At 55.3% G+C, this 25586-nt stretch overlaps 4 protein-coding genes and 1 long non-coding RNA gene across 15 annotated transcripts; 2 read left to right on the top strand and 3 right to left on the bottom strand.

Moving 5' to 3' along the window:
* Window positions 1-657: 657 nt before the first annotated feature.
* On the bottom strand, window positions 658-3666 carry LOC102097421 (prolactin-releasing peptide receptor). Its single transcript, XM_005509845.3, has one exon. It carries the CDS (start codon window positions 3175-3177, stop codon window positions 2086-2088), a length of 1092 nt encoding a protein of 363 aa, XP_005509902.2. The 5' UTR covers window positions 3178-3666; the 3' UTR covers window positions 658-2085.
* Window positions 3667-11783: 8117 nt separating this feature from the next.
* Window positions 11784-14761, bottom strand: CCDC32 (coiled-coil domain containing 32). 6 transcript variants are annotated; one of them, XM_065065677.1, is made up of 4 exons: window positions 14739-14757; window positions 14139-14376; window positions 13198-13354; window positions 11784-12992 (listed from the first exon to the last, which is right to left on the bottom strand). In XM_065065677.1, the coding sequence occupies exons 2-4, from the start codon at window positions 14365-14367 to the stop codon at window positions 12860-12862; spliced, it is 519 nt and encodes a 172-aa protein (XP_064921749.1). In that variant the 5' UTR covers window positions 14368-14376; window positions 14739-14757; the 3' UTR covers window positions 11784-12859. The 6 variants fall into 6 exon arrangements, with proteins under 6 accessions (XP_064921749.1, XP_064921747.1, XP_064921751.1 ...); XM_065065675.1 differs by having other exon boundaries at window positions 14707-14757; XM_065065679.1 differs by having other exon boundaries at window positions 14685-14740.
* Window positions 14762-14889: 128 nt separating this feature from the next.
* On the top strand, window positions 14890-19866 carry LOC102097890 (protein-L-isoaspartate(D-aspartate) O-methyltransferase). 6 transcript variants are annotated; one of them, XM_065065684.1, is made up of 10 exons: window positions 15029-15354; window positions 15438-15510; window positions 15591-15723; window positions 16555-16659; window positions 16863-16894; window positions 17356-17460; window positions 18110-18230; window positions 18602-18687; window positions 18907-19076; window positions 19407-19866. In XM_065065684.1, the coding sequence occupies exons 3-10, from the start codon at window positions 15612-15614 to the stop codon at window positions 19417-19419; spliced, it is 744 nt and encodes a 247-aa protein (XP_064921756.1). In that variant the 5' UTR covers window positions 15029-15354; window positions 15438-15510; window positions 15591-15611; the 3' UTR covers window positions 19420-19866. The 6 variants fall into 6 exon arrangements, with proteins under 6 accessions (XP_064921755.1, XP_064921756.1, XP_064921754.1 ...); XM_065065683.1 differs by lacking the exons at window positions 15029-15354; window positions 15438-15510 and adding an exon at window positions 14890-15022; XM_065065682.1 differs by having other exon boundaries at window positions 15438-15723.
* Window positions 19867-19971: 105 nt separating this feature from the next.
* On the top strand, window positions 19972-24125 carry RPUSD2 (RNA pseudouridine synthase domain containing 2). The gene is made up of 3 exons (XM_013369495.3): window positions 19972-20629; window positions 21201-21497; window positions 22213-24125. Exons 1-3 carry the CDS (start codon window positions 19979-19981, stop codon window positions 23002-23004), a joined length of 1740 nt encoding a protein of 579 aa, XP_013224949.2. The 5' UTR covers window positions 19972-19978; the 3' UTR covers window positions 23005-24125.
* On the bottom strand, window positions 21070-25585 carry LOC135579642 (uncharacterized). Its single transcript, XR_010473194.1, has 2 exons — window positions 25448-25585; window positions 21070-24824 (listed from the first exon to the last, which is right to left on the bottom strand). It is a non-coding gene; the product is annotated as an uncharacterized LOC135579642 (long non-coding RNA).
* Window position 25586: the final 1 nt, after the last annotated feature.

A 25586-nucleotide genomic window follows, 5' to 3' on the forward strand; every position in this document is an offset into this window, starting at 1 on the left:
CCCGTCCGCCCGCAGCGGCTGGTGGGGCCCACGCGTTGGGCAGCGCTGCCCCAGGTGTGGGGTGCAATCCCCAGGGCAAAGCAAGGCTGATAAAAGGTGCCATCGCGGTTCGACTGGCCGTGCCCGCTCGGTCAATGCCCTTCAGCTCCATCCTGAGCTTCACCTGAAGCAAAACCATTTCACTTGGGGGTTAACTGGTTCAGGTGAGGGTGCGATGACTTTTTAAAAGTAAGAAGCAGATTTGCTGGCACATATGAGGAGGACTGAGAGGCACGTGGCTGGGGGAGAAGCTGTGGGTCTGCAAAGCCGCGTTGGCCCGAGCAGGCAGGGCATAGACAGGTACGGGGTGTTTGTAGCACTGGAGCAAGAAATCAAAGTGAATAAAAGCACATCTTCAGTCATTACCTTGTTGGACATGCACATTAACCTTTTCTTTCCAGCCAGAGCTCTCCCAAACCCGGAGCCACCTTGTTTTTCCAGCCCCGATCTCAGACCGACCCCCAAGGATCTGCCATCGCCAGTGACAGCGACAAACGCATCTGAATTGATGGGCTTCCCAGGAGGCGATTAAGCCGCAGTGAGGATGGCTGATTTTTGTTGGATTCGAATCAATACAAACACACAGCCTGAGCTTTTTAAGCCTTTATTAGAGGGGAGGACAAGCCATGCACGTTCTGGTTTGCTCTGCTCCTCCAGGACGAGCGATCCAGCATCTGCCACAGGAAAGCTGCAGAAAGCAAAGGGGGTTCAGCTGCGTTGGGGTGCACAATGGGGGTCACCAGCACCCACGGGACTCGGCGTTTGGTGGGTGCACCACAGAAGACGGTCCTTGCAGCACCGCAGAGGGGGCAGCGGGAGGGTGAACGGGCAGCAGCTCGCAGCTGGATGCACCAAGTGTCTGAAGACACAAACAGCACCCAACAAACAAACCCATCCTTTGCCCCGCAGCTTTTCGGTGAGAGCAGCCCACCGGCAGGGCTCCCACCTGCACCCAAGGAGCTTGAACATGCACATATATGATCTTTGTCTGCTCTCAGAGTGGAGATGAAGACATCTTCCTCTGCCAGCACATTGCGTGAGATCTTCCTGGGTGCCCCATCCCCTGAGTCCGGCTCGGCCACGAAGAACAGGGACAATGCCACTGCTGTGCTTGTTCGGCTGCGCGGTCGGCTGGACGCGCTGGACCCTCCCGCCTGCTTACTGAGGTGGCTTTTCCCCAAGTCAAGCAGGCTATGAAAGTCGCCCCCACTCAAAACACGCCGTCTGCTCTCGGCGGCCTTGTGCTCCCACACAGCCTCCGACCGAGGAATGCGCATTTCTTAATGCATATTGTCCTTTCACCAACGAACCGCAATTTAAAAGAAAAAATGCACAGCAATTTAACTGCTACCTGTGAGACCTGGTGTTCTTCCAGAGGCAGAAAGCGCTATCTGTTGCTTAGGAACAATCTTTATCCTACAAAATGAAGACACATGCTCTCCAAAGAGTTTTTAAAATGCACCTGATGTGTGTTTGTCTTGTTTAGGAGCTGACCTGCCTCCTAAATAAGTAGCAGGGGGAAGTTGTTGTGCTCCAGATAAAGCACCAGCCACCTACTGTACCCAGCTGTGATTCCAGATGTAGTGTATAAGCCCCACACCACGTTGTGAGTTGAACTATAGGGTATATACCCCATACCCAGTTGTGAGTTGAACTACAGGGTATATAGCCCATCCCCAGTTGTGAGTTGATCTACAGGGTATATACCCCGTGCCCAGCCATGAGTTGAGCTATAGGGTAAGTACTCAAAGAGCCAAGAAACTCTTGTTTCATTGCCGTGTCCTTCCAGCTGCTCTGCTGCTCCCTGTGCAGATGGTTTTTAGCTCGGAAGTGGGAAATCCTTCAGGGATCTCCTCCTCTGTTTGTAATGCCTCCGTCTTAACTTTCTTCCCTGTTCAGGATTCAGATTTTATGCGTGTGACTGGGCTGCTGACCGGCGGTGTGAAGTGTTCCTCCACCACGACACCACGACCAGCCACCAGCTCCTGTGTCCAGCCTACAGCACATGGGGTCCAAAAGAGAAGCCGATCCCTTGAGGTCCTTCAGTTAAGACAATCTAGCCTGCAAAGCGATCTTTTCCGAGACCGCAGTGGGAGCATCTGCCAGGGTGGAGCAGGTGTTGAAGCGAGAAGCCTTGCAGGACATGACGCTGGAGCTCTTCTTCTTGCGGTACAAGCAGCTGCTGAGGTGGACCCAGAACTTGTCGTGGAGGGAGGCGTAGATGAAAGGGTTGTAGCAGGCGGAGCTCATGGCCATCAGGTGACACGAGACCTGGATGACGTTGACGTACCTCTTGTCCAGGATGGTGAACTCCTCGTCGATGTCTCGGATGAAGTTCACGACCTGGAGGGGCAGCCAGCAGATGGCAAAGCACACCACCGAGACCGTGAGCACCCGGAATGTCTTCTGCTTCGTTTTGGTCCATTTGTCCTGGCAGGGATAGGCAGCGCCCGGGATGTTCCTCCTCCGCAAGTGGTAGGTGATGGCACAGAAGGAGACGGATACCGCCAAAAGCGGGAGCATGTAGGACAAGAGGAGCATCAAACACGAGTACAGTAGCCGCTCGCTCTCCTCGTGCTTCCAAAACTCCTCGCAGATGATCATGTCGTGGCCGATGGTGTTGAGATCCAAGTAGTGGGTGTGCAGCGAGGTGGGAACCGAGGCCATGATGGACAGCAGCCAAATGCAGGCCACGAGGCAGACGCAGGACCTGCGGCTTATCCTCCTGCGGATGGGGTACGCCACCACCACGTAGCGGTCGATGGCGATGGCGGTGAGGGACAGCACCGACACGAAGACGGTGGTGGCCTGCATCAAGGTGACGAAGTAGCACATGAACATCCCGAAGAGCCAGCCTCGCACCTCGAAGGCGTAGGACACGGTGAGGGGGACGCAGGCCAGGCACATGATGAAGTCGGCCGCCGCCAGGTTCCCGATCAGGAAATTGGTGGTGCAGTGCAGCTTCTTGGTGAGCGCGATGAGGAGGATGAGGAAGAGGTTCCCGGTGCACGCCACCACCACCAGCGTGGCGTAGAGCGGGATGAAGAGCGGCTTCAGCTCCAGGAGGAGGTCCAGGCCACTGAAGAGCGGGGCTGAGCCGTTCTGCCAGGAGCCGTTGGGCAGCCGGCTGTGCGCCATGGTGTGTCCTCACTGCGTCCTTGCTGTGTCCTCACTGTGTCCCCACTGTGTCCCTGCTGCTGCGTACCTCGAAGTCAGAGACGAGGCTGCCAGCCCTGAAAGGGAGAGGAATGGGCTGTGGGATTTGGGGCAGAAGGACCCGGCCCTGGGGTCCAGGTCCTCTGGCACAGCACACAGAGATGCGCTGGCTGATTAAAAAGATGCTGTGACTTTCTGAGAGTGAATGTGCCCTGTGGCAGACAATGCAGAGCTCCGGTACAGAGGAAGCAGGGACCCTGGCTGTGAAAAGGTTAATCAGCCAGCTATGAAATGGTTAACCAGCTGGTTAACCAGCCGGGGGATCTGCAGGGGCTACCTTGGGGAGCTGGGGATGCCTCATGGAGAGGAACCTGGGACCTGTGCTGGCAGAGACCAGAAATAAAAGCCACTCCTGCATTTTTTAATTTCCATTTTTCCGCTGCCAACTCCACCGCGACCTGCCAGCCCTGCTGCTGCTCTTTCTCCATCCCCTGCCGCTGCCCTTTCTCCATCCCTTGCCCTCTCTCCTTCTCCTGCCCTTTCTCCATCCCCTGCCCTTTCTCCATCCCAGCCCACCCCACCATACCCCGTCCCACTGTATTGTTTTACCCCCTTGGTTATTTCTCCATCACCCACAGAGCTCAGGCTTCTCCTGCCTTGGGAGGTTTTCCCTATTCTTCCCTCGTGTGGGACCCATGGGGGTGTTTGGGGGTGCACGGGGGTGGTTGGAAGCGTGTGGTCGCTGTCCCTGGGCACACAGAACTCCCGCCAGCAGCCCGAGGGGGAAGATATCAGATGTGTTTGAGCAGAAAGTGCAAGGAAATGAAGAATCGCCCTCCAGGACCCTCCTCTTGGAGCCCGCACTGACAAATTACCGTTTCATCCCCCTCACCGGGACTTGAACAGTCTTCTTCCCCTCAGTGGAGAGTCAAAACAGTATTAATTAATTAGCTCCCATAATTAACTGAGACTATGATTTTCTACTTCACGGCTGCACACGCAGAGTGCACACGGTGATTAACGCGGCTCCAGGTCCCCGTGCCCTGCTCAGGCTGGGAATCCAAAATCCCGATTGAAACTTGCAGCCGAGAAGCCAACATGATGGATAATTTAGAGAATAATTATTCAGCTCCATTCCTTTAGCGGGGGTCGAGCCAGCCCCCCGTGCCCGGGGCGGGTCCTTCTCCCGCAGCCTGGCTGAGTCCCAGAGGGACCTGCTGAGGGATCCCCCGTCGGGGCTCTTACCTGCCCGGGGCTGTGAGGATGAGGAGGAGCCGGCTCGTTCACCGAGGGTGTTCGCCAGGAGAGCTCCGGCAGCCGCAGTTCTTACTCACAGCCGCTTTCGCTGGGGTTTTGTGGGCTCGGACGCGCACATCCCACCCCACGGTTCCGCAGGCGGAGCCGCAGCCCCCCCGCACTCCCCCCATCCCCGCCCCAGCCCGGCCGGTGGCTCCAGGGACCGGAGCGCTCCGCGCGGCGGGGCGGCTGCGGGGAAGCTCCGGGAGCCCCCGGGGCCCGCTCCAGGAGCCCCCCCTCGGCAGGGAGGGCAGGGGAGAGGCTGGGGGAGTAACGGGGGGACGGCGCGGGAGGGCGCAAGGACCGCGCGGAGCTCCCGGGAACGGGCTGCGGCCGCCCCGTCGGGGTCCCGGCCCGGGGGAGCGGGCGGGGGCGACCATGGAGGAGCGAGGGCAGCGCGGGGCGAGGGCAGCCCTTCCATGGGGTGCGGGTGGCCATGGGGTGCAGGCAGCCATGGGACAAGGGTGACCCATCAGTAGGGCGATGGGCACCCAACCCCAGGGGGCTCGTGGCCCCACCATGGGGCAAGGGCAGGGTGGGGCCAGGTGGCCCAGCCATGGGTTGATGAGTGCCCAGCCATGGGGTGAGGTGGCCCAGCCATCGGGTGCCACCAGCAGCTGTGGAGTGGGGACAGGCGTGAGACGCAGCGTGTACCCCCTGGAGATGCAGCCCATGCAGAGGCAGCGAGAGCGAGGGGCGGTGGGCAGTCGCACCCAGCCCCCAGCCACAGGATGGGGCAACAAAATGCCATTCTGCAGTTTATTTCCTGGTGGAGAAGACAAACCAAGCCAGGCCAGGAGCGCAGCCTGCTGGGGGCAGCGCTGAGACTGCCGACCTGAAAGGGCCGAGCCCCCCGTCCCGCTTTCCATGGCCGAGAAATTGGGCAGGATTGCCCCAAACACAAATGGGGGCCCGGCCCAGGCATCACGCGATCATCTCCCCACCAAACCACCAGCTTTCTCGGTATTTCCAGGAACGTCTCGGGTCATCTGTTATCACGGATGTGCCCAGGACCCTCAGTGCTCACAGGATCTGTGCAGGGACAAACCAGAGACCCGTGACCTTTCCAGCCAACGGGCGTTTACTTTCAAGTTAACTTCAGCATTGACATTTTTAAGAGCTTGGGAAAAAAGCTTTGTCACTAAAGTGCTCTTTGCACAGACACTTGAAAAAGCTTCTGCAATGGATTTGGGCATGTAGGGACACACAAGAATCAGGGTTAGATTTTTATTTCTTGGCTGTTCTCTCCTGTGTGCGTTCACAAATAATGTAAATGTCCTTAAAAGCAAATAAACCCAATGTGTCCATACGCTGGTCACTCTTAGGCTGGAGCTGCTGGTGTTTAAGATGGCAGGTGATGTTCCTTTCCCGTGGTTGATTTCCAGTTGTGTTGGCTCCCTCTGGGCTCGGTTCTGAGGGGCCGGGTGTGTGGTGAGGACGTCGCGCAGCCCCACATCTCCCGGCTGTGATCAAAGGGCTGTTGGCAAAGATAAAGCGTTTGGGGATTTAGAGCAAGCAGGATCCATACGGCTGAGGTCACTAAAGCTATTCCTCTCCTCAGTTCCACATCTGCCCGAGCAATGCACCCAGGTCAGCTGTAAGGATACAGCCTCGGAGAGTGGGTGGACTTATTTTAATGACTTTCCTCCTTTTTAGCAGAGATTTCACACAGGGTTGGGGCTGTAGGAACTGGTGTTTGAGCCAGGCTTGAGGTCAGGTGGCTCTGGCAGCGCCCGCGCAGACCCTGGGCAATGGCTCCGCTAGAGCAGGGTGATGAAACCTGGTGGAGCTGCCAGGACAACCTGGCCGAGGCTCCAGCTGTGCCTAAAGCAGCACCAGGTGCTGGAAGAGGTGGAGCCAATTCCCCAATTAGGTAGAAAAGGTGGTGCCAGGTCCCCCTGTCAGGGGTTGTTCAGCAGTTCTGTTGTCCCTGCAGAGCCCAGGGGGCTGAAGCAGTTTGCTGAACTTGGAAATGATGATTGAAGTGCTTTGGCGAACTTTAAAAAAACATTACAGTGGGGGAAAACCCCAGCCCAGGTATTTTGTGCTTGTTGGGAGGTGGCAGAGCTGCCTTGGGTGCTGAGGGGTCTCCAGCCCCTGGGTGCCAGGGGGTAAAGCTGCTTTTGCTCCCGCGGCAGAGCTCGGTCGCACCGATCCTGCACGGCACACGGGGCACAGCAGTTACTCGGGTGAGAGCCGGGCTCTGGAGCTGCGGAGCTGCCTGGAGCGGCTGCCTCGGCGCGGCTGCCTCGGCGAGGCTGCGGCTGCAGGGAAACGGGAATGTTCCCAGCGGGCTCTCCAGCCAGCGCCCTTCTCCCCTCGCAAATGCAAAGGGCGATGTATTGGAAATCTGGGGATTTTCTGCCAAAACTGCAGGCTTATAGGGCAGATGTTGCTGCACAAGGCAGTTTCAAGTCATTTCAATTTTTGGTTGACGTTCTTAGGGCTGTTCCCTGTCACCACTGACAGGTATCTGAGCTGGGGAAACAGAGTCACAGGATGATTATTAACACTACTCCCATGCTGGAGGCTGCGATGTTGGGTTGATGTTCTCAGGTCGCATCTTTCCTCCCGTTTCTTTTCCACCCTCCCGCCTCTTCTTGCCACCTCTGCCACACCAGAAGTGCTTTTTCCACTTGATTTTCCCTTTGGAAATGGTTTCCAGCTTATTTCAAGTTAGTGAATCACTGTGTGATCGATCGATACACAGAGAAAGGCTTCAGAAATGGGGGCTTGGGAGAAATTAGCTTTAATTGGGCATTTATGACTGTAACACAGTTGCATCGTGTGATTAAAAAGAGGAACCGAGTATCGCTCTGATATTGATTTTGGTGGCAAGATGAAGTTAATAATGTCCAACTCCTAAGGAGACTTGAGTGGCCAACAATAATACCACCTACAGTAATTACTTTGTTTCCATTACATTATGCAAGTGTTATGACAAGCTTGGTGGTAATGAGAGCTGAAATTAACCCCAGGGATAATTACCCTGTTGACCTGAGCGAGGGGCTGATGTGAAGATGGGGCCGGTTGCCCCTGATTCGCAGCTTTGAGCCCTTTGGGTGGGTTTTTGGTGGGGAGGGAGCCCTCAGCAATTTAGCAGGGGAAACCCTTTTCTGTCCTGGGCCAAAGATGCTCCCAAAGCAGCTGGGAAGCCGCTCGTTCCGCGGGCACGGAGCTTCTACATCCTGCAGCAAACCTGCCGCCGCGCTCGGGATTGCGATGGGTTTGCGTGGCTCCCGGGGTGATTTGCCTTGGGAACGGCAGGAGGGGTCGCACGGGGGTTCGTGTTGCAGGTTTCTGGGCAGGACTCGGATCCTCGTCCCCACTGGGCAGGGAAAGGGAAAGGGTTGGTCTCTGAGATATCCCAGATAAAGAGTAAAAACAGAGCTGGAAGTGCAAGGGAACAAGGCAAACGCCTCCCTGGGCAGCCCTGAGTTCCCCAGGGACTCCCTAATGAGGCAGTAATTGTAGGGCAGGGGATGACAAAGGCACTGGGAGAGCAACAAGCACCCAGAGACCCACCCTGGGTCCACCAAGTTTGTCCCCTAAAAACCAAGCAGCTGCTTTCCCCCAGCACAGTCTCTCAGCTGAAGTCCTGTAGGAAGCTTTTATCAGAAGCGCCAGGACAATCATCACAACTTCAAAGCGCTTGGCTGTTCCGAAAGACGCCGCCACAGAACCGCTTCGGAGCAGCGGTTGCCCCTCTGACAACATTGGGGCTTTTGAGTTTTTATCTTTGCTTTTGTTCTTTCTCCCGTGGAAGGAAAACAAACCTTTGTTTCTCTGCGGGCATCGCTTTGATGTCAGACGTATTAATTAGTGTTTGCCCCGTAACAAGGGAGTGCGCAGGAACGGGGCAGCTCGTTACTGAAGGGCCGGGGTACCCGGCTGCCGGATCCAAAGCAGGGCATCGCGCATCAGCTCGTTTTCCTTCAGAAGCCTCTGATTCCACAGCAGGATTTCTTCATCTTTGTCTTCACAGCTTACTCCAATAGGGAAAATTAGAAAATCGTCATCATCTGGACCTTTTTTGGTACCAGGCCTGGGAATTGTCAGGGCAGTGCTAGGAGAAGTTGTGCAGAACCGTGAGTTGTGGTGAGACGGGGCTGCTAACTGTCTGGATCTGGAGGAGGTGTGTCGGTGGTGCTAAAGCCGACTGCAGAGCCGAGCGCCAGCCCTGCCGGGGGATCAGCAGGAGCAAAATCATCTTTGTTCCGTATCGCGGGCTGCCGGGAGCTGCTGTTCATTTTAAACAGCAGAACAATCTGATAAAAGCAGCAGGAGGCTCTTGAAAGATCGTTTGAGATGAGAGATGAAGTTTGAACGTCCCGGCAGGACAACGAATCACTGGGTGGTCAGGGTGGAACGTGCACCCCAACTCGGGCAGAGGCTCCATCTGTGTCTGCGTGCTCCACGGCCGGAGCTTTCCCCCGCTCCTGCTCATCCTGGACAACCCTTTCCTGACCCGATCTTTGCTGGCTCCACAGAGCCGGTAGGACAAGCCACTCTTGGTCCCAGGTTGCCCCGCGCCAGGGGTCTGTGCCTGGGGACGGACTCTGAGGCTGCAGCCCACGCCCGCTCTGCGCACAGCGACGCGCCCGGAGCACCACCCGTGCTGGGGCCAGCGGCCGTGACGTCCCGTGAGCCTGCCGGTCAGAGCAGGACACGACATCCTCGGCGTCCCGCGGCACTGCCAGCTCACCGGATTGGTTTTGTTGGTTCAAGCACACGGTGAACCCCCTTTTCCCTGTACAAGTTCCTGGGGAAGCACAGGCTGGGTCACACCGAAGCATTTATCTCTGTATGTCAAGCCAACCTCAACGTGCGGCTGTGCCCATTTTCCCATGAACATCCGTGAATGCCAGCGATGGGCTGAATTTCTGCATTGGCTTGTGCCTGATAGGGATGTTTAATTAATGTTTAGGGCCAATTTTATCCCAGAGAGACACCCACCAGCCTCAGCTGTTGCCTGGATTCTTTTTCCTTAGTCACTTGCAGTTTTAGGTGCTGCTTTCACCACGAAGGTGCTCCGAGGCCCCTGTTTCAGCCCCCTTTCCTCACACCCACGGGCTCTGCTCACCGGGCAGCCACGGCCGGTCAGGCTGCCCGGGATTCCACTCTATTCTCTTTACTCACCCTGCAGAGGAGTTGCTGGCAGCGCGGTGGGGGGCTGTGTGACACCCCCAGGGTGACCTGCGTGTCTGGCAAGGTTAAGCGGGCAGAGAAAAGCAGTTTCACACAGAGAAAAGGGCAAAGTGTTGTGTTTAAAAGGCACAAAGTGGAGCGGGACGAACATTTCTGTTGTGATCACTGGTTCCTCGCAGCTGAGAAATCGTCTGTGCTGTTTGATAGCGGGTCTGTGTGCAACAGTCGGACGCCGCGGCCCCGGCTGCACGCACTGGCGGTTTGCTGCTCCCGTTGCCGCGCTGTTACCAACGCTTGTCTTTCTGTTCAGATCGGGGCATCTCGCAGCATATGAATTATTTCCATGTACAGGACAGCTGGTGTTGCTATATATGCAAAAAAAAGCCCTAGCGAAATGCTGCTTGTACCAGCAAGAGTTGGTTTGATTGATAAGAGCTGCACAGCTTGCTTTTTACTAGAATAAACCATCGTAGCTTGAAGTCAAGTCCTTGCTGGTTAAGCCACAAGCAGCATCACCACCCGGCGCACCAGCCCTGCCGGACCCATCGCGCTGCTTCACGTACTCACGGGTTAAGTGACCTTTGGACAAGCTCTTAGGGGTTGGAATGGAGAATTCTTGCTGTCCGTGGGGGGATTTAAGCACAGACTAAGCCCAGGTCTGATCTCTGGGTCGGTGTCTGAAGGATGGACCACAGAGAAGATCCCAGATTTTCCTGCAACACCTCTGTGCTGCAGTGCCTCCCGTGGGTGCTGGGAGGGTTGAACTACCCAAGCGCAGATGTTTATGCAGTAAAGGCACAGTTAGCTTAAAATTAGATTTAAAAAAATAGCTTGTGTGCTGATGAAATAGCTGATTTTATTATTATTTTTAATCTTGTGTTTGTTGTGCAGCGCTGGCTCGGTCTGCCAGCCCCGCTGGTCACATTCCGCTGGGCTGATCCCCGCTCCATCCTGGGCAACCCGCAATTAACAACCCGCAGTTAACCAGCCTCGTTAGCGGAGAAGCTGCCGCTCACTGCCTGCCCGGTGCTGGTGTTGCTGACCCCCAGCCACAAACGGGGAAACCGGGGAGCTGCCGCACCGCGGGATGGGGACTCCCCTGTTCACCAGCGTCTCCTCGCCTATCCACGGGAAGCTTTCTCCTCCAGCACAGAGACTTCTAGACCTTCTGGCCTCCACCCTGCTTGGCGCTGGGTGATCCTGCTCCTTTTCTTTTTCCTGCAAGCCCCTGGACCTGATGAAACAATCTGGTCTCCGTGGGCACTGCTGGACTGACCCACTGCCCGGGTTTTCTCTACAAAGGGTTGGCAGATCTGGACCCCTGGCCATGTTTAAACGGCTCCTCCTCCTACTTGGAGTAGCTGGGATTTGGGATCAGCCAAGGCAGAGGAGCCTCTCCTTCCCCAGGCATCGGTACAGGACAGGCACACGTAACTCAGCAGCCAAGGACCGTGAATGTGGTGCCAGAGCATTGACGCACATCCAAAGGGCTCGACTTGCTCTGTATTTGGGCCATAATCCTTCCCCAGACCCTTTTCTCAGGCTTCTGAGCTAATTTTAAAAACGAAACCCTGGGTGCTGCTGCCCAAGGTCCCTCCTCTGGAGGAACCGCTGGGTTACACGGCCCCAGAGCTGGAAACGGCTCAGTGCAGTTACTTTGAATACGTTTCTTTCCTGGATAGCTTTAACAGGAAGAGACAAAGCAACAGAAAGCATCTTGACAGCCATTGCTGGTCGCAGGAAGGAAAGGTACTGACTGGAAAACAGCCTGCGAACACACCGAAATTGCAGCTCTCTCTGCACCTACCGGTTCTGGGAAGTACCCAGAAGCGTCTTTGCTCAGGCTGGCACTGCGGTGAGGGAGCGTTACAGCCCATCTGCTCCAGAAAGCAGGCAAATTATAAGGGACATTTAAAAGGTGACAAAGGCCACCCTGTAACAAGACACGAGAGTCCCGAGTCTTGTCGCACTGACATTGAGGTGATTCACTGCGTTTCCCAAGCCTTGAACGCCCTGTTTGTTCTCGGGGAGAGCGATGAGCGTGACTTCGCGGTGGGTGAGCTGGCAACAGCTGCCAGCAAACGAGCTAATAACACCATTTACAGCGGTACAGACACAGGAACAGGGGCAGCGGAGCAAGGAGCTACTTTTAAAAATGCATTTTCATACAGGTAGATAATGAACACGGTAGGAACCTCACGTGCGAACTCCCGGGACTAACCAGCCCTACCACCTCTGTCCTGCCGAGCTTTGTCTGAGCGTGCGCTGCTTCCCCCTACCGACCTCCGGAGCGAAGGCAGAAAGCGCAGCTTAAAGAACCATCAGCTTTACACAAATACACAATTACAGGGTTTTTCCATTAGTAATTGGAAATAAGCCAGTTAAACAGGATGAAAACCAATTAAATACTAGAACATGTTTAAAGTCAGATAATTCTATGCAAGTCTGTGATGAAAACAAGCTATTTGTAGCCTCCCTGGTTATCGCTCTTGGTTTCCTGGTACAGAATCTCCTCTGATCCTCGTTTGCAAAGGCTGAAGGAGACAAACGGGTACAAAACAACAAACAAGAGAAAAAATACCCCCCTCCAGTCTATTCTGTAAAGGACAGTTTGGCCAATAACGTGGGTATCGTAGGAGGGCACATGACATAGAGAGGAATGTTAAATAGTTACAACATCAATGACACAATCAATTTAACAACTGCAAGAATAGCGTGCTTTAGGGTTTTCAGTTGACAGCGGTGGGAATTATCTGTGCTCCTCCAGGCACAGCTCAGGGCAAACTCAGACTTTAATAGCGCAGATCTGCAGAAAACACCGCGGGGACCTTGCAGCAAAGAAAGAAAATGCCCACCTGAGTAACAAAAAAGGTACAAGACAGGAAGAACAATGGATTCAGTGGGTTTATCTGTTCTGTTCTAGACCACGACGTTTCCTGATGCTTCTGAACAACTGGTAGTTGTTGTTCAACGTGTCTCCTGATGAGTTCCAAACAATGCACAGTCGGACTGGAATGATTAGGTCGCTACAGGCGGGGAGCAGATCCAAGTCAGGTTTCAGTTCCGCGGTCGCCGTGTCACCAGCGCGTCACTCTTGTCCACCACAAACGCAGCTGCTGTCCCTGGAAGGCCAAAGCTTTTTTGCCTTGTTTTGTTGCGTGCCGTTCCTCCCGGTTCTGCCTGTCGCGGGGCTGGACAAGAGGCGGCCGTGGCGCGGCTCTCACTGCTCCGCGGCCGGGGGCTCCTCCTCGGGCCCCCTGCCCGGGGGCTCGGGCGGCAGCAGCAGCTGCACCTCCTCCGTGCTGACGGCCACCTTGTCGGGCTGCAGCCAGCGCTTCAGCTGCTCCAGCGTGCTGCGGGGAGCAAAGACACCGCGTGAAACCAGAACGCAACAACAGCGCCGCACGGGAACCCACGGAAACAGCGTCAGCAAAACCCTCTGTGTGTACTCCTTGCACCTCCGCGGGTCCTGACAAAACCATGTATTGGTTTTTAAGACACAAAGCCTGTTTGGCAAGGCGGGCAGCGCTGACCCCTGCCCACCCGCCTGCTCGTTACCTCTCCTCGGAGTCGTGTCCCTCTACGTAACACTCGGACTCGAACTTCTCCTGCAGGAAGCGGTCCCAGCACTCCTGCCTGGCCTGGGCCAGCGTGCGCAGCATGTCCTTGGACGTCACCTCCTGGGACAGGCCCTTAATGCGCATCAGCCTTCTCTCTGCCAGGGGCAAAGGAGGGACCGTTAGTGTCTTCATCACGCTTTCTTTGAAAGGAAAGAGAATAAGTATCTGGATTTCTATACCAAAAAAAAGTTAAACTTTTCAAGACTACACCACATTTAAAAAGTCATTTTCCCCTCCTGTATTTCAAGTCTGTATTTCTTTTATGCACACAAGATGATATTTTTCAGGTGACATTTCTGAAGGTTTATGTAATCAGTCAACTCTGCCCATGTTTTGAGTTTTAATAATAACTCTAGCAGGCATGATTTGGAAAAGCATCAGAGTTTTCTTTCCCGTACCTGCCCGCCCCCTCCAACCAGCAAACAGGTCACAGAAAGAAACGCCACTTTGCTCTTTCCCCTCAGAAGCATCTCCCGAGGCCCCATAGAAAGGACGAGACAAACACCGCCAACACAAAACCACGCGGGCTCTGTAATGAGGTCCGAATGCGCCTCCCCAAGTCAGCTACAGCGCCACCACACGCTCTGCAGAGAAGAAAACTGCACTGTGCCTACTGCTCTTAATTTTTTGGGGAAAAACCAAATTATTTGGTCTGTACTTGATAAAACGTTCCTTTGTGTGGCACAGGCAAAGATGCTACAACCATGCTTCTCGTTTCCACTGACACACTTGCAATAAACGAGTCAGATGCCCTATTAATTAGTCGCAAGGCGTCTTTCCGAGCGGAGCCGGGCGCACCGTCACCTGAGGCGCACACACGGGGCCACGGCTGCCACCAGGCCCCGCGGGGGATGTGGAGGTGGAAGCCTCGCCACTCACCCAGGGATGCCAAATACACCTCGGAATCGCTCAGGGGTGCCCAGGGCTTCGGGTTTGCCGGGGCAGAGCCGCCGGAGCCGCTGCCCGGGGCGCAGGGAGCCACGAAGGAGTCGGTGAAGGCGTCGCCGGGGTCCATCTGCTCGGGCCGCGGCAGACACGAGCAGATCTCGGCCCACAGCTCCTCGCTGGGCCTGCTGACCGCGGAGTCCATGCTCTCGATCATCCTCATCCTGGAGGCCTGAGGGGGGGATAAACGGTGAATATCGCGCAGAAATCCCTCTCTGCCAGGCCTCCCTGCCCTGCCCTCTGCACGAGTCACCGGACGGTTCAGGAACCCCCAGAGTGCGACGACGCGCTCGGCCGTGTCACAGTGTCCCCTGAGGGGCCCGCGGGAGCCGGGCCAGGCCCCCCCGCGCCTGTCCCCGCGGACCCCACCGCTCCCCGGGGCCGCCCGAGCCCATTCCCTGGGGTCTCTGTCACCCCCGCTCGCCGGGGCTTCCGAGCCCCTTCCCCGGGGACACAGAAGCGCCGCTCCGGTCCCCGCACCCGCCTCGGCCACCGCCCGCACCGTAAACACGGAAACCCGCGACAGCTTCTCACCACGTGTCGACTGGCAGCCGCATCTGGCCAATCGTCGCGCTCTCTCGGCGGCTGCAGGGCGTCGGTTGGCATCTGCGTCTGGCCAATCGCCGCGCTCCCTCGGCGGTGGAAGGGCGCCTATTAGCCCGCCGCCCAGGGGAGGGCGGAGAATCAGCAGGATGCGGGAAGGAAACTGACTCCGCTGCGGCGCCATCTTGGCGAAGGGCGGAAGTTTTCCTGCGCGGAGGAAGCGAGCGAGCCGTTACAGCTGGCAACGTGCCGCGGCGCCTCAGTGCGGCTGCGCGGTGAGTCCCGGTGCCGGTCCCGGCCCGGCGCGGCGGCGGGCCTGGCGGGAGGGGGCGGCCCGGGCCCGTTCCGGGGTCTCTCGGCCTCGCGTTCCCCAGCACGGCGGCGGCCGCGCGGTGCCGGCTGAACCGGGGCCGAACCCCCTCCCCCGTGGGGCGGCTCTTGTGGCTCCGGTGTCGGCCCTGCCGCCGCCTTCCCGAGGCGGTGCCGCGGTCCTGCCCGCCCCGCTGCCCCCCGCCCGGCGGCCCCGCCGTCACCCGCTGTCACCGTGACCCCACCGGCGGCTCCTCCCGGCCCTGGGTTTTGGGGCTCAACAAGGCAGCTGCTTTGGGTACAATTAACCGTTTTAATTGTGCGGGGGGGGTCATTATTTCCTACAGCTTTTGCTGTAATCAAGGCTGTAACTTCTTACAGCTCTTGCCTGTGGGTTCCCGGGGCTGACAGGCTGCCCTGCGCAACGGCACACTGTAGTGTTGTAACCCCTACAGTAAGTGCGGTGTCGCATTTCGAGGAGGAAAGGTGACTTTCTGGCGGCTGTGGAAGCACCAGTTCTGAATTCCCCCGCAGGCCGCTGCCCGAGCGCGGGGGATGAGCGGCCCGCGGCCCGCGGCGCTCGCGCTCATGGGGCTGCTGTTCGCCAGGACCATGGCCTGGGCCTCCAGCGGCAAGACGCACCCCGAGCTGGTCAACAACCTCTACAGTGAGTACGGGCGCCCGGGGGAACACGCCGAGCGTCACACCGCGGTCCCTGTGCTGCTGCTCCGCCCGGCACGCTGGAGCTAACGTTGCCAAGCTGCGCTATCTGTCCCTGCTGAACTTGTGCTATTTATAACTGGAAACGAGATGTGATGCCAGAGGGGCAGAGAAGTGTCCAGGGCCTTCCTGCTGCTCCGCTGCAGCGACACCTTTTAACGCGCTGCACGGCACCTTTTAACGCGCTGCACGGCACCTTTTAACGCGCTGCACGGCACCTTTTAACGCGCTGCACGGCACCTTTTAACGCGCTGCACAGCACCTTTTAACATGCGGCACACCACCTTTTAACACGCTGCACAACACCTTTTAAAATGTTGCAGCTCGCTTAAAAATAGCCTTGAATTTTCGCTGCTGCTCGAGCTGATTTTCCCGTCAGAGTTCCCTTGGAGATGAGGTACAAAGGGACGTTTGCTGTCTCTGCAGCCGTTGCTCTTTAGTTTACGCACCATTCCAGTGCTCCTGAAACCTGAAGCAGAGGCTCTGCTGTCAGTATGGTGTAACTATTTACCCCTCGTTGGGTTTGACAGCCCCAGAAACGCTGTGGGTGTGAAGTCACCATCTGCTGAGAGAGCCGGGGCTGATGGGCGGGACCATCGTGGGATTAATTCCGTGCAGCAGACACCGAAAGGGTGTACATCTGCGGTTTTGTTTGCTGTCCGTTCTCGGGTTCCTAAGGTCGAGCTGTCCCAGTTCCGCCACCTCCCTGGGCTGTCTCCCCCATCCAAACCTCTCCTTGCTACAGTCCTTTCTGTCTCTGGTTTCCTTCTTCTTCCAGAAAAAGGGATAATTAAATCCCAGCGAGTCTTTGATGTGTTGCTGGCTACTGACAGAGGTCACTACATCAAGTATTTCCCATACATGGATTCTCCTCAGTCTATCGGTGAGTACCTAAGGCCAGTGTCGCCCCTTCCCGGTGTGCAGGGACTGTGCTTGTCCCGCTGACGGAGGGCAGGAGGCGCAGCGGAGGAGAAGAGTGTTCTCGTGTTCTTAGAGGGAAGTGGGGGAGAATAAAGAACTGTTCGCATCGGTAATTTGAACCATCACTTTTTTATCACCTAACTTTTGTCACCGGTTTCCTTTTAGGCTACAAGGCTACAATCAGTGCTCCGCATATGGTAAGATGTAGCTTTTTCGCTTTTGACAGAAATGGAAGAAATTGTTTGTTTGCCATTTTTTATCTTATTTTTTCTCAACTGCTAAAGTCGGAAGGTGAAACAGGTCCCAAGGACGGGATTGGCGTGCTTGTTTCTTTAGGCACCGTACGTGTGAAGCTTTTCTTCTGTTTAAGAAGAATTTGCCCTATGCTCCTTACGTTGCTTACGTATGCCTATGCTTACGTATGCTGAGGTGGAAATTCCGTTCCACTAAGTATTAATGCTGTCCAGTTTTTTTGCATGAGACTCTTTCTCCTGTTGCTTCTCATTGTATTACTGAACCTCTTTGTAAATGCTCTTCTGCAAAAAGATCTTCCCAATCAAACCCTTGAGTTCCGCTCTGAACGTGCCAGACACGACGCCGGGTGCGCTGTGTTGCAATGGGAGCGGACAACGCTGTCTGACACGTCCTTGTCCCGCAGCACGCCCACGCGCTGGAGCTGCTGAAGGACCAGCTGGTGGAAGGTGCCAAGGCGCTGGACGTGGGATCGGGCAGCGGGTACCTCACGGCGTGCTTTGCCAGGATGGTGAGCTCGGGCCGCGCTCCTGCCAGCCATGCGGAGTTTGCCGCAGCTGGCGCCTGATTTTTGTGAGGGGACGAGGAGGTGGGAGAAAGGAGGAAACTCCTCCCGAATCAGCTTGTGGTAAAAACAAATACAGTCATTTTTGGAATGTGAATGGATGCTGTATCTGCCGTGAGATGTTTTCTACGTTCACCCGGTTCAGCTTGAGAGAAGTGTGTTCGTCTACTGTGCAAGTCCATTTTAGGGTTTTAGTTTGCTTCTTAAGTAGTCACAGTGTGTTTCTGCTTTCTAAGCTCCTGAAATAATTTTGTGTCAAGTGCTAGAAAGCTGGTCAAGTTCCTCTGCTCAGGAGGTTAATTAGTCAAGAACTGGCCCTGCCAGGAAACTGCTAATTCTACCCAGTAATGATTTCTTTGGCAAGGAAGGATTGCTCGGAATCCCCGTAGGCAGCATCTGTGTATCTCTATAGAACCTCATCTAACTGGGACTGCTCAGCCTTTAAACCAAGGGGCAGAGTGTTTGCACCTCCTGTTCAGAAACTCTGCTCTTAGGTTTCTTCCTGGCAATTCTGCAACCCCCACAGTAACTTGCCCTGTGAAATCCATCTCTGTACACACCGGAGATATTTGGCGTTTGCTGTTTGTCTTTTCAGACGGGCCCAACAGGGAAAGCTGTGGGCATAGAGCACATCAAAGAACTGGTACACGAATCCATCAGAAACGTCCAAGAAGATGATCCAAGTTTGCTGAGCTCTGGCCGTGTGAAACTCGTGGGTGAGCTCTGCACCCCCCACGCGTGTCCCCTGCTGGGAACGCCCGTGGGCTCCGACACGCTGACCCCAACACTGCGTTTTGGGGGGAATAACCTGAGTCAGCTCTGCCTGTATCTGGAATCTTGAGTCTGCGCAAAGTCACTGTGTTATTTAAAGGCCCTCTTGGCCTTGCCTGTTCCTTCTAGCGCGGCTCAGTTCCAGAAATCTCTCTCCCTTTTGGAAAATTTAATCAGCGAAGTTAAAATTCCCATCACAACCTTGTCACAAAGTTTTTGTCATCTAGACTTCAGCTGAAAGGGTACAGGAAGAATTATTTCTGTGTGGAGTTGTTAGGTGAACAAAAGTCTCTTCTGCGCGTTTTTCCCGCTGCAGTTGGCGATGGCAGGCAGGGGTACCCCGAAGAGGCTCCGTACGATGCCATTCACGTTGGAGCAGCAGCCGCCGCTGTGCCGAAGGAGGTGAGAGCTGCCGTGCTGGTGTCTGCTGCCGCGGGCTGCCCGCCTCTGCAGCTGCGGAAAGAAGAATCATTAGGGAACCGCTGAAAGCTTCTGTTTGCCTATTTTATATGAAGCTGGCAAGCTTGTGCTTCTCGGGGTGTTGTGACCTTCACAGCGTGGCTTATTTCTGTTGTCTCTCTTTTGATTTTTGGCTCTGCTGATTCGATTTCTGTTTGCCAGCTGCTGAATGAATTGAAGCCGGGAGGTCGGTTAATACTGCCAGTGGGTCCCGAAGGCGCGAACCAGTTCCTGATGCAGTACGACAAAACCAGCGACGGGCAGATCATCGAAACGCAACTGATGGGCGTGATCTACGTTCCTCTGACAGATAAGGAAAAGCAATGGCCTCGGTAAAAAGAAAATCGCTCTCCTTTGAGGAAGGTTTCTTCCTCGCAGCTGTCGCTGGGCGCTGGCTCTCCTCGGCTTTACTGACAGTCCCGCATTCCTAGGAGCCGCTGCCTGTAAAGGGAGAGGAAGGAGGTTTGGCTGGTGAGGCACAGCTGGAGAGCAGGATCTATGTTTTGTTAGATGGGGCTTGCAGACTGAGGACTTGAGCTTTTCTCTTTTGCCTTTTTTTTTTTTTTTTTGAGCCTCTGCACTTTGGTGAACACCAGAGCCTGTTGATTCTGTTGCTGAACTGAAGGCCGCAAATAGTAACTGTTGGTTTTTCTTTACCTCAGGGATGAATTCTGATGGATGGCTGTCTCTAAGGTGACCTCAGAAAGCTCAGGAATGGGACTTGTGGCTGTAGATGGTCTGCATGATTTTGTTTTGTGAACAACAGCTGTATCGGTGGATGTCCTTGTGAAGGCAAGTTCTGCGGTAGCAGAGCTCTTACAGGGATGGAGAAAAGGGCGTTTCTCCGGCAGCCGTACCAGGGCAGGCTCTCGGAGGCCGCATCGCTTCCTGACAGCGCACGGATCCAGATAACTCTGGCTTTCCTCTCTGATCAGCTATAGGTAACATCTATTCACAGCGAATTGTGAAAGCAAACAGGAATAACTTAAACCTGCACTAAAAATACCCTTTAATATTGACTACTCTGCCTAATGCTTGAAGAAAATAAGGCACAATTACTGTTTCAGAGCAGCGACCTACCCTGATTTATCGAAGTTTAATTACAAGAGCCAGTTCTCTTCCTGTCCTGCATTGATTGATTTAATCTCTGGGAACAACATGGAGAATTTTGGGTTAAAATCTCGGTCTTTCGGCTTCTCCTTCTTTCTCCCGCCCGGGCGGCTGAGCCGAGAGGATGAGGAGCTCTTCGGAGGGCGGCACGGCCCCGTTGTGCCCGGTTTTCCCGGTAAAAGGGCCATTCCCGCTCAGCCGGGGGCGGGAAAGGGACGGGCGCCACTGCGCCAGCGCCGGGGGCGTGGCCTCGCCGCGATTGGCCGCGCAGCCTGACGTCATGCAGTGCGCCGCGGGGCGCGCCGGCGCGCTGGGGGCCGCGTGGTTGCGCTTGGTGGCGCGGAGCGGGGCTCGGCGGTCGCTCCCTCCCCGCACCGGCGGCATGGCGGAGCCGGGCCCCGCGCTCAGCGGCGCCGAGGAGGTGCAGCCGGCCCCCGGCGACAAGGAAGAGGCGGCGCCGGCCCCTAAGAAGCGGCGGCTGGCGGCCGGGGAGCGCTACGTGCCGCCGCCGCGGAAGCTGAGCACGGGGGTGAGCTTCGGACCCGAGCACTTCGCCGAGACCTCCTACTACTTCGAGGGAGGGCTCCGCAAGGTCCGGCCCTACTACTTCGATTTCCGCACCTACTGCAAGGGCCGCTGGGTGGGCCGCAGCCTCCTGGACGTGTTCAGCACCGAGTTCCGCGCACAGCCCCTCGCCTACTACCGGGCCGCCGCCCGCGCCGGCCGCCTGCGCCTCAACGAGGAGCCGGTGCGCGACCTGGACATCGTGCTCAAGGTGGGAACCCCCCGGTGGGTGCTGCTGGGGATGGCCTGGGAATGGGCGTGGTGGGGGACACCGCTGACCCAACGGGGAGGCATGGAGTAGAATCGTTTGGGTTGGAAAAGGCTCTCAAGATCATCAAGTCCACCCCTACCCCATGTCCTGAGAACCTCATCTCTGCGGCTGTCCACCCCTCCAGGGCTGGTGACTCCAGCACTGCCCTGGGCAGCCTGTTCCAATGCCCCACAGCCCTTTGGGGAAGAAATTGTTCCCCAGATCCAACCTCAGCCTCCCCTGGCGCAACCTGAGGCCGTTTGTTTTTGTCCGTCTCCCCTCAGCCTTCTCCAGGCTGAACCCCCCAGGTCCCTCAGCCGCTCCCCATCAGACTCATGCTCCAGACCCTTCCCAGCTCCATTTCCCAACACATTACTGAATTTAAATGGCAATGAGCAGAGTTGTTGTGTTAAATCCTGGGTTCCAGGACAAAGGGGTTTTCATGTTTTCCCCTGCAATGTCAGTCCCCTCTGTGTGTGGCCTTAGGGGGCGGTTGCACAGGCTGGATTCACACTAATTGTCTGCCTTGCAGAATAATGATTTTCTGAGGAACACGGTGCATCGCCATGAGCCACCAGTCACCGCCCAGCCCATCCAGATCCTGGTGGAGAACGATGAGGTGGTGGTTGTGGACAAACCCTCCTCTTTGCCAGTCCATCCCTGTGGCAGGTTCCGTCACAACACCGTCATCTTCATCCTGGGCAAAGAGCATGATCTGAAGGAGCTGCACACCATCCACCGGCTCGATCGCATGACCTCGGGAGTCCTGATGTTTGCCAAGACCGTGGAGGTGTCCAAGAGGATCGATGAGCAGGTTCGGGAGAGACAGGTGAGAGCTAAAGGCCGTGGTCGTGTTCGGGGTCTCTGGTACGGGGTTTTCTTGAAATGGTTTAGCCCCAAAGTCACCCAGATTTTTGGCCTAAAGGAGCACAAGTTCCTAAAGCAGCTTGTGGTCGCCTTGCTGTTCTGATTGCACTAAGCATGAGAGGCAGTAACAGAAAAAGACCGAACAAAAATTTGTTTTGGTAAAATTAGATTGAAAGGGATCTCCTTCCTTAAAGGACTGTGCACACTGGCTGGGATCACGCAGAGCAGCTGGGGAGCGGGTTTGATTGTAAGTGGAAATGCGCCAGTCATCTAATACTTCAGTTGTAAAAGCTTTAAAAGTTGTTCTTGCTTTCCAGCAGCTCTTGACCCAAATGGAGCTGTAGCTGTAGGGTGCACACTTTTAGGATTTGCTTCAAGGCTGTAAACCAAGGGCCACTGGGAGATGGCTCTTGAATTTAGTGAGAAAAACTGGCCAGGCCCTCGTGTTCTCTCTTTCCTAGCTAGCTGGGGAGAGCATGAGAGAAATTTGGCTTAAAATAGCTGGTTTTATTTTTTTTCCCTTTCCTGTTCAGTTGTAATAATATTTGGATTTGGGCACTATGTTGTCTATAAATATATTTAATAGAAGAGGAAGAGAGGAGTAGCTGGGATGGGACCTGGGTGTAAACAGGAGAGTTTTCTGTTGCTTTCTGAGAGCGCGCCGTGTGTCTCCGCAGCTGGAGAAGGAGTACGTCTGCCGCGTGCTGGGGGAGTTCCCGGAGCACCAAGTGGTCTGCGAAGAGCCCATCCTGGTTGTTTCTTACAAAGTGGGAGTGTGCCGCGTGGACCCCAAGGGGAAACCCTGCAAAACCGTCTTCCAGAGACTCAGTTACAACGGCAAGACCAGCGTTGTCAGGTGTCTTCCGCGCACCGGCCGCACGCACCAGATCCGGGTGCACTTGCAGTACTTGGGGCACCCTATTGTCAATGACCCCATCTATAACATGGAAGCCTGGGGACCCGGCAGGGGCAAAGGTGGGAAAATCGATAAAACGGATGAAGAACTCCTGAAGGCGCTGGTCGAGGAGCATCGTTCCAAACAGAGCTTGGATATCTTGGGTATTTCAGAGGAGGATTTGAACTCCAACGCTGAAAATACCGACTGTGGTAATTCAAGCGACGGCACAAAGTCTGTGCAGGTTGATCCTACAAATGAGAACTCCTGCCCTGCCGAGGACACGAAGGATCCCGAGAAAAATGACACAGCAGCTTGTCTGCTGAGCTCTGATCCCAGCCTGGAAACGCTTGAAACAAATAAAGAAGCGGGCTCCTGCAAGAATCAGGAGGGGCAGACGGGAGACAGGAGTTGGGAGGAGAAGGACCCCTTGTGCGTGGAGTGTAAAACGCGGCGGCGGGACCCGTCCCCCCGCGAGCTGGTCATGTTCCTGCACGCCCTGCGCTACAAGGGAGCCCAGTTTGAGTATCGCTCCAAGATGCCCCAGTGGGCTCTGGAGGACTGGGAGGAATGACCGGGAGCATCGCTAGTCGGGAAAGCGGCTTGTAAAGACCTAAGATTGTGTTTTTCAGTGTGGTTGAGGTGAACAAACTGCCCGTGGCTTGAGAAGGGTCGTTGGGGCTGGAGAGGTGTCCCGGGTGCCGAAAGGCGCTGGAAAAGATGAGCAGGAAAACGGGGCTGCAGCCCTGGATTTGTGTTGCCCTTTCCACCTGCACTTCAGGGCAACAGCCGCCCCTCGGCACGGGCAGCTCTGTCACCTCAGCCTGGGCCGGGTCTGCCCTGATGATCCACGCAGATAATTCAGTAGAAGTCAGCACCCGATTCTTCTTCCACCCTGCTGCGATGTTGTCATATTTTATAATTAGAGCGGCTGGAATGCTGTTCGATATGCTGGATGTAATGTCATATACAAAACTATTTTTACTGCATTCTGTTGTCAGACTGATTTTAAAAGCCAAATGTTATGACTGGGAGTGCTGAAATTAAAATGCCAGCGCTGTGAAGCTGATGCATTTTGTGCTGCTTGTTTGTTAGGAGATGGACTTTGCTTTGAAATTGCTCTTTCAGAATTGGTTCACGTGATGACTTTCTGCCCCTGTGACTGATCTCCTGCCTCCTCAAAACCATCTGGCTCCTCTTCTCTGTCCCTTCTGCCCCGTTGCAAACATCTTCATACTTGAGCAGAAATCCAAAGTGGAGGTCACTCTGCCAACTTCTGTTTCTTTAAGTTATTTTTTTAAACCACACCAGCTGGTGTGGAATTGTTTCTAATATCACTTCAGTGAGCTGTGTTTTAAGAAAAACAAAAGCTGTTTTATCAACCAGATGACTTTTTTTAATACATTGTACATTAATATGTTTCCAGGATGATAGATACCACTCTAGTTCTTATTTTGTGGTTGCTTCTTGGCCACTGGGAGGGTTATTATAACAATTCTGCTGTCTCAGGTTCTATTTTATGTAATTGTTTAAACCTTTTCCCACACGTTTCCAGTGGCAATGCCCAGCTCCCCGGCTGCTGCACACACTCGGCACCCTGACTCTCCTACACAGGCCACACGCACAGTGTTCTACGCTTCTAAAGTACCAAAGAAACCTTTTTCAAAGGTGAATAAAGGAATCCAGAGGACCTGATATTATTCAGCAAGTGTGGCAACAGCCTTGCTGGAGTGTGTTTGGGAGATGATGCTAAAAACATGTCATCCAGATTCCTCATGCACTGAAATTGTATTTCTTATAACTGAAACTGGGGCACATTCAGTGCATAGATAAGGGTGGCTGCAGCTGTTAGTAGCTTTAGACACAGGGAAAAGTTAGTAGAGTTGGGGCAACTCTGAGATGTCCCGAGGTACATTGTCTGGTTTTTGTTTGTTTTTCCCCCTCTCTGCAAGAAATAAGCACCTGAAAGTGAATTTACTGCCTGTGCCGGCAGATGGAGACTGGATGGCTGCAGCGCCTGGCGTGGAACGGCTCAGTGCCCTGGCTTCTCTTCTTCTGGCTGTGCACAACGACTGCAAATGGCATCTCTTTTATCACACCCTGCTGGGCAAGAGACCCTGGGGCTCCTCTTTTCAAAATACTTTGAACAATCAAAATTTAAGGTTGATTTCACAAGGAGCCTGCCACCCATTGCATCGTTCTTGATGTCCGTTCAGAACCGACGGCCAGTCGCTACGTGCTGTAAACACGTACAAGAAGTCAGTGTTTGCTGCTACTAGAGATACCTTCTGATAAATCCACATCCAAGATGAGGTCTGAGGTGAATACTGTGTCCTGGTGGGGGTGATTGTGGCCTTCATCTGTGAAGTGTGGGTCCTGCCAGAAGCCCTTTCCCTAGAACAGTTTTATTTGGATATGTCTTTACGCGACAGCGAAGGCCTGAGAGAACGTGCATCTCCCCCGCAGCTGAAGCACCTCCCTGTGCAAATAAACCTGGGGGACCGCGCTGTGGTTCCCCACTCCGGTGTGGGATTGCCTCAGAATTAACCCCTACAACATCACCAGACACCCATATTCCACACAACCAGGCTTTTCCAGCTGTTTCAATTTTGCTAAAGCAAACATTGGCCTAATTTTCAAGGAGGTTCTAGGATTGTAGAATCGTTTTACTTGGAAAAGACCCTCAAGATCATAGAGTGCAACCATTAACACTGGCACTAACCCATGTCCCCAGGAACCTCCTCTCCACATCTCTTAAACCCCTCGCCCCTCAACCTCTGATCCCGCAAATATTCGCACAAAACTCCAAAGGATCGTGCCAGCCGGAAAACGACAATTTGTAGGGACTGCAAGCCGAGGTTCGGCCCGGCTTGTCCCCAGCCCTGTCTCGGTTTGCGGGGCCGGTTAGTGAGGAGCAGGGCGGGAACGCGGGCTCCCCCGGGCCGGCGGCAGCTCCGTCACCCGCGCAGCGGCCCAGACCCGCGGGGCTGCGACACCTCGACCCCCGGGACACCCACCTGGCACCGCCGCGGCGGCTGCTTCACTTCCTCGGCCCTCCGGGACGGTCGAAGTGTCGGCCCGGGAAGGCGGGAGCCTAAGGCGAGTCGCTCCCCGAGCGGCGGCCAGGCCCGGCCCGCCCGCAGCCGCCGTCTCCCC

The sequence above is a fragment of the Columba livia genome, chromosome 5, assembly GCF_036013475.1.
Source record: "Columba livia isolate bColLiv1 breed racing homer chromosome 5, bColLiv1.pat.W.v2, whole genome shotgun sequence".
Lineage (NCBI taxonomy): Eukaryota > Metazoa > Chordata > Aves > Columbiformes > Columbidae > Columba > Columba livia.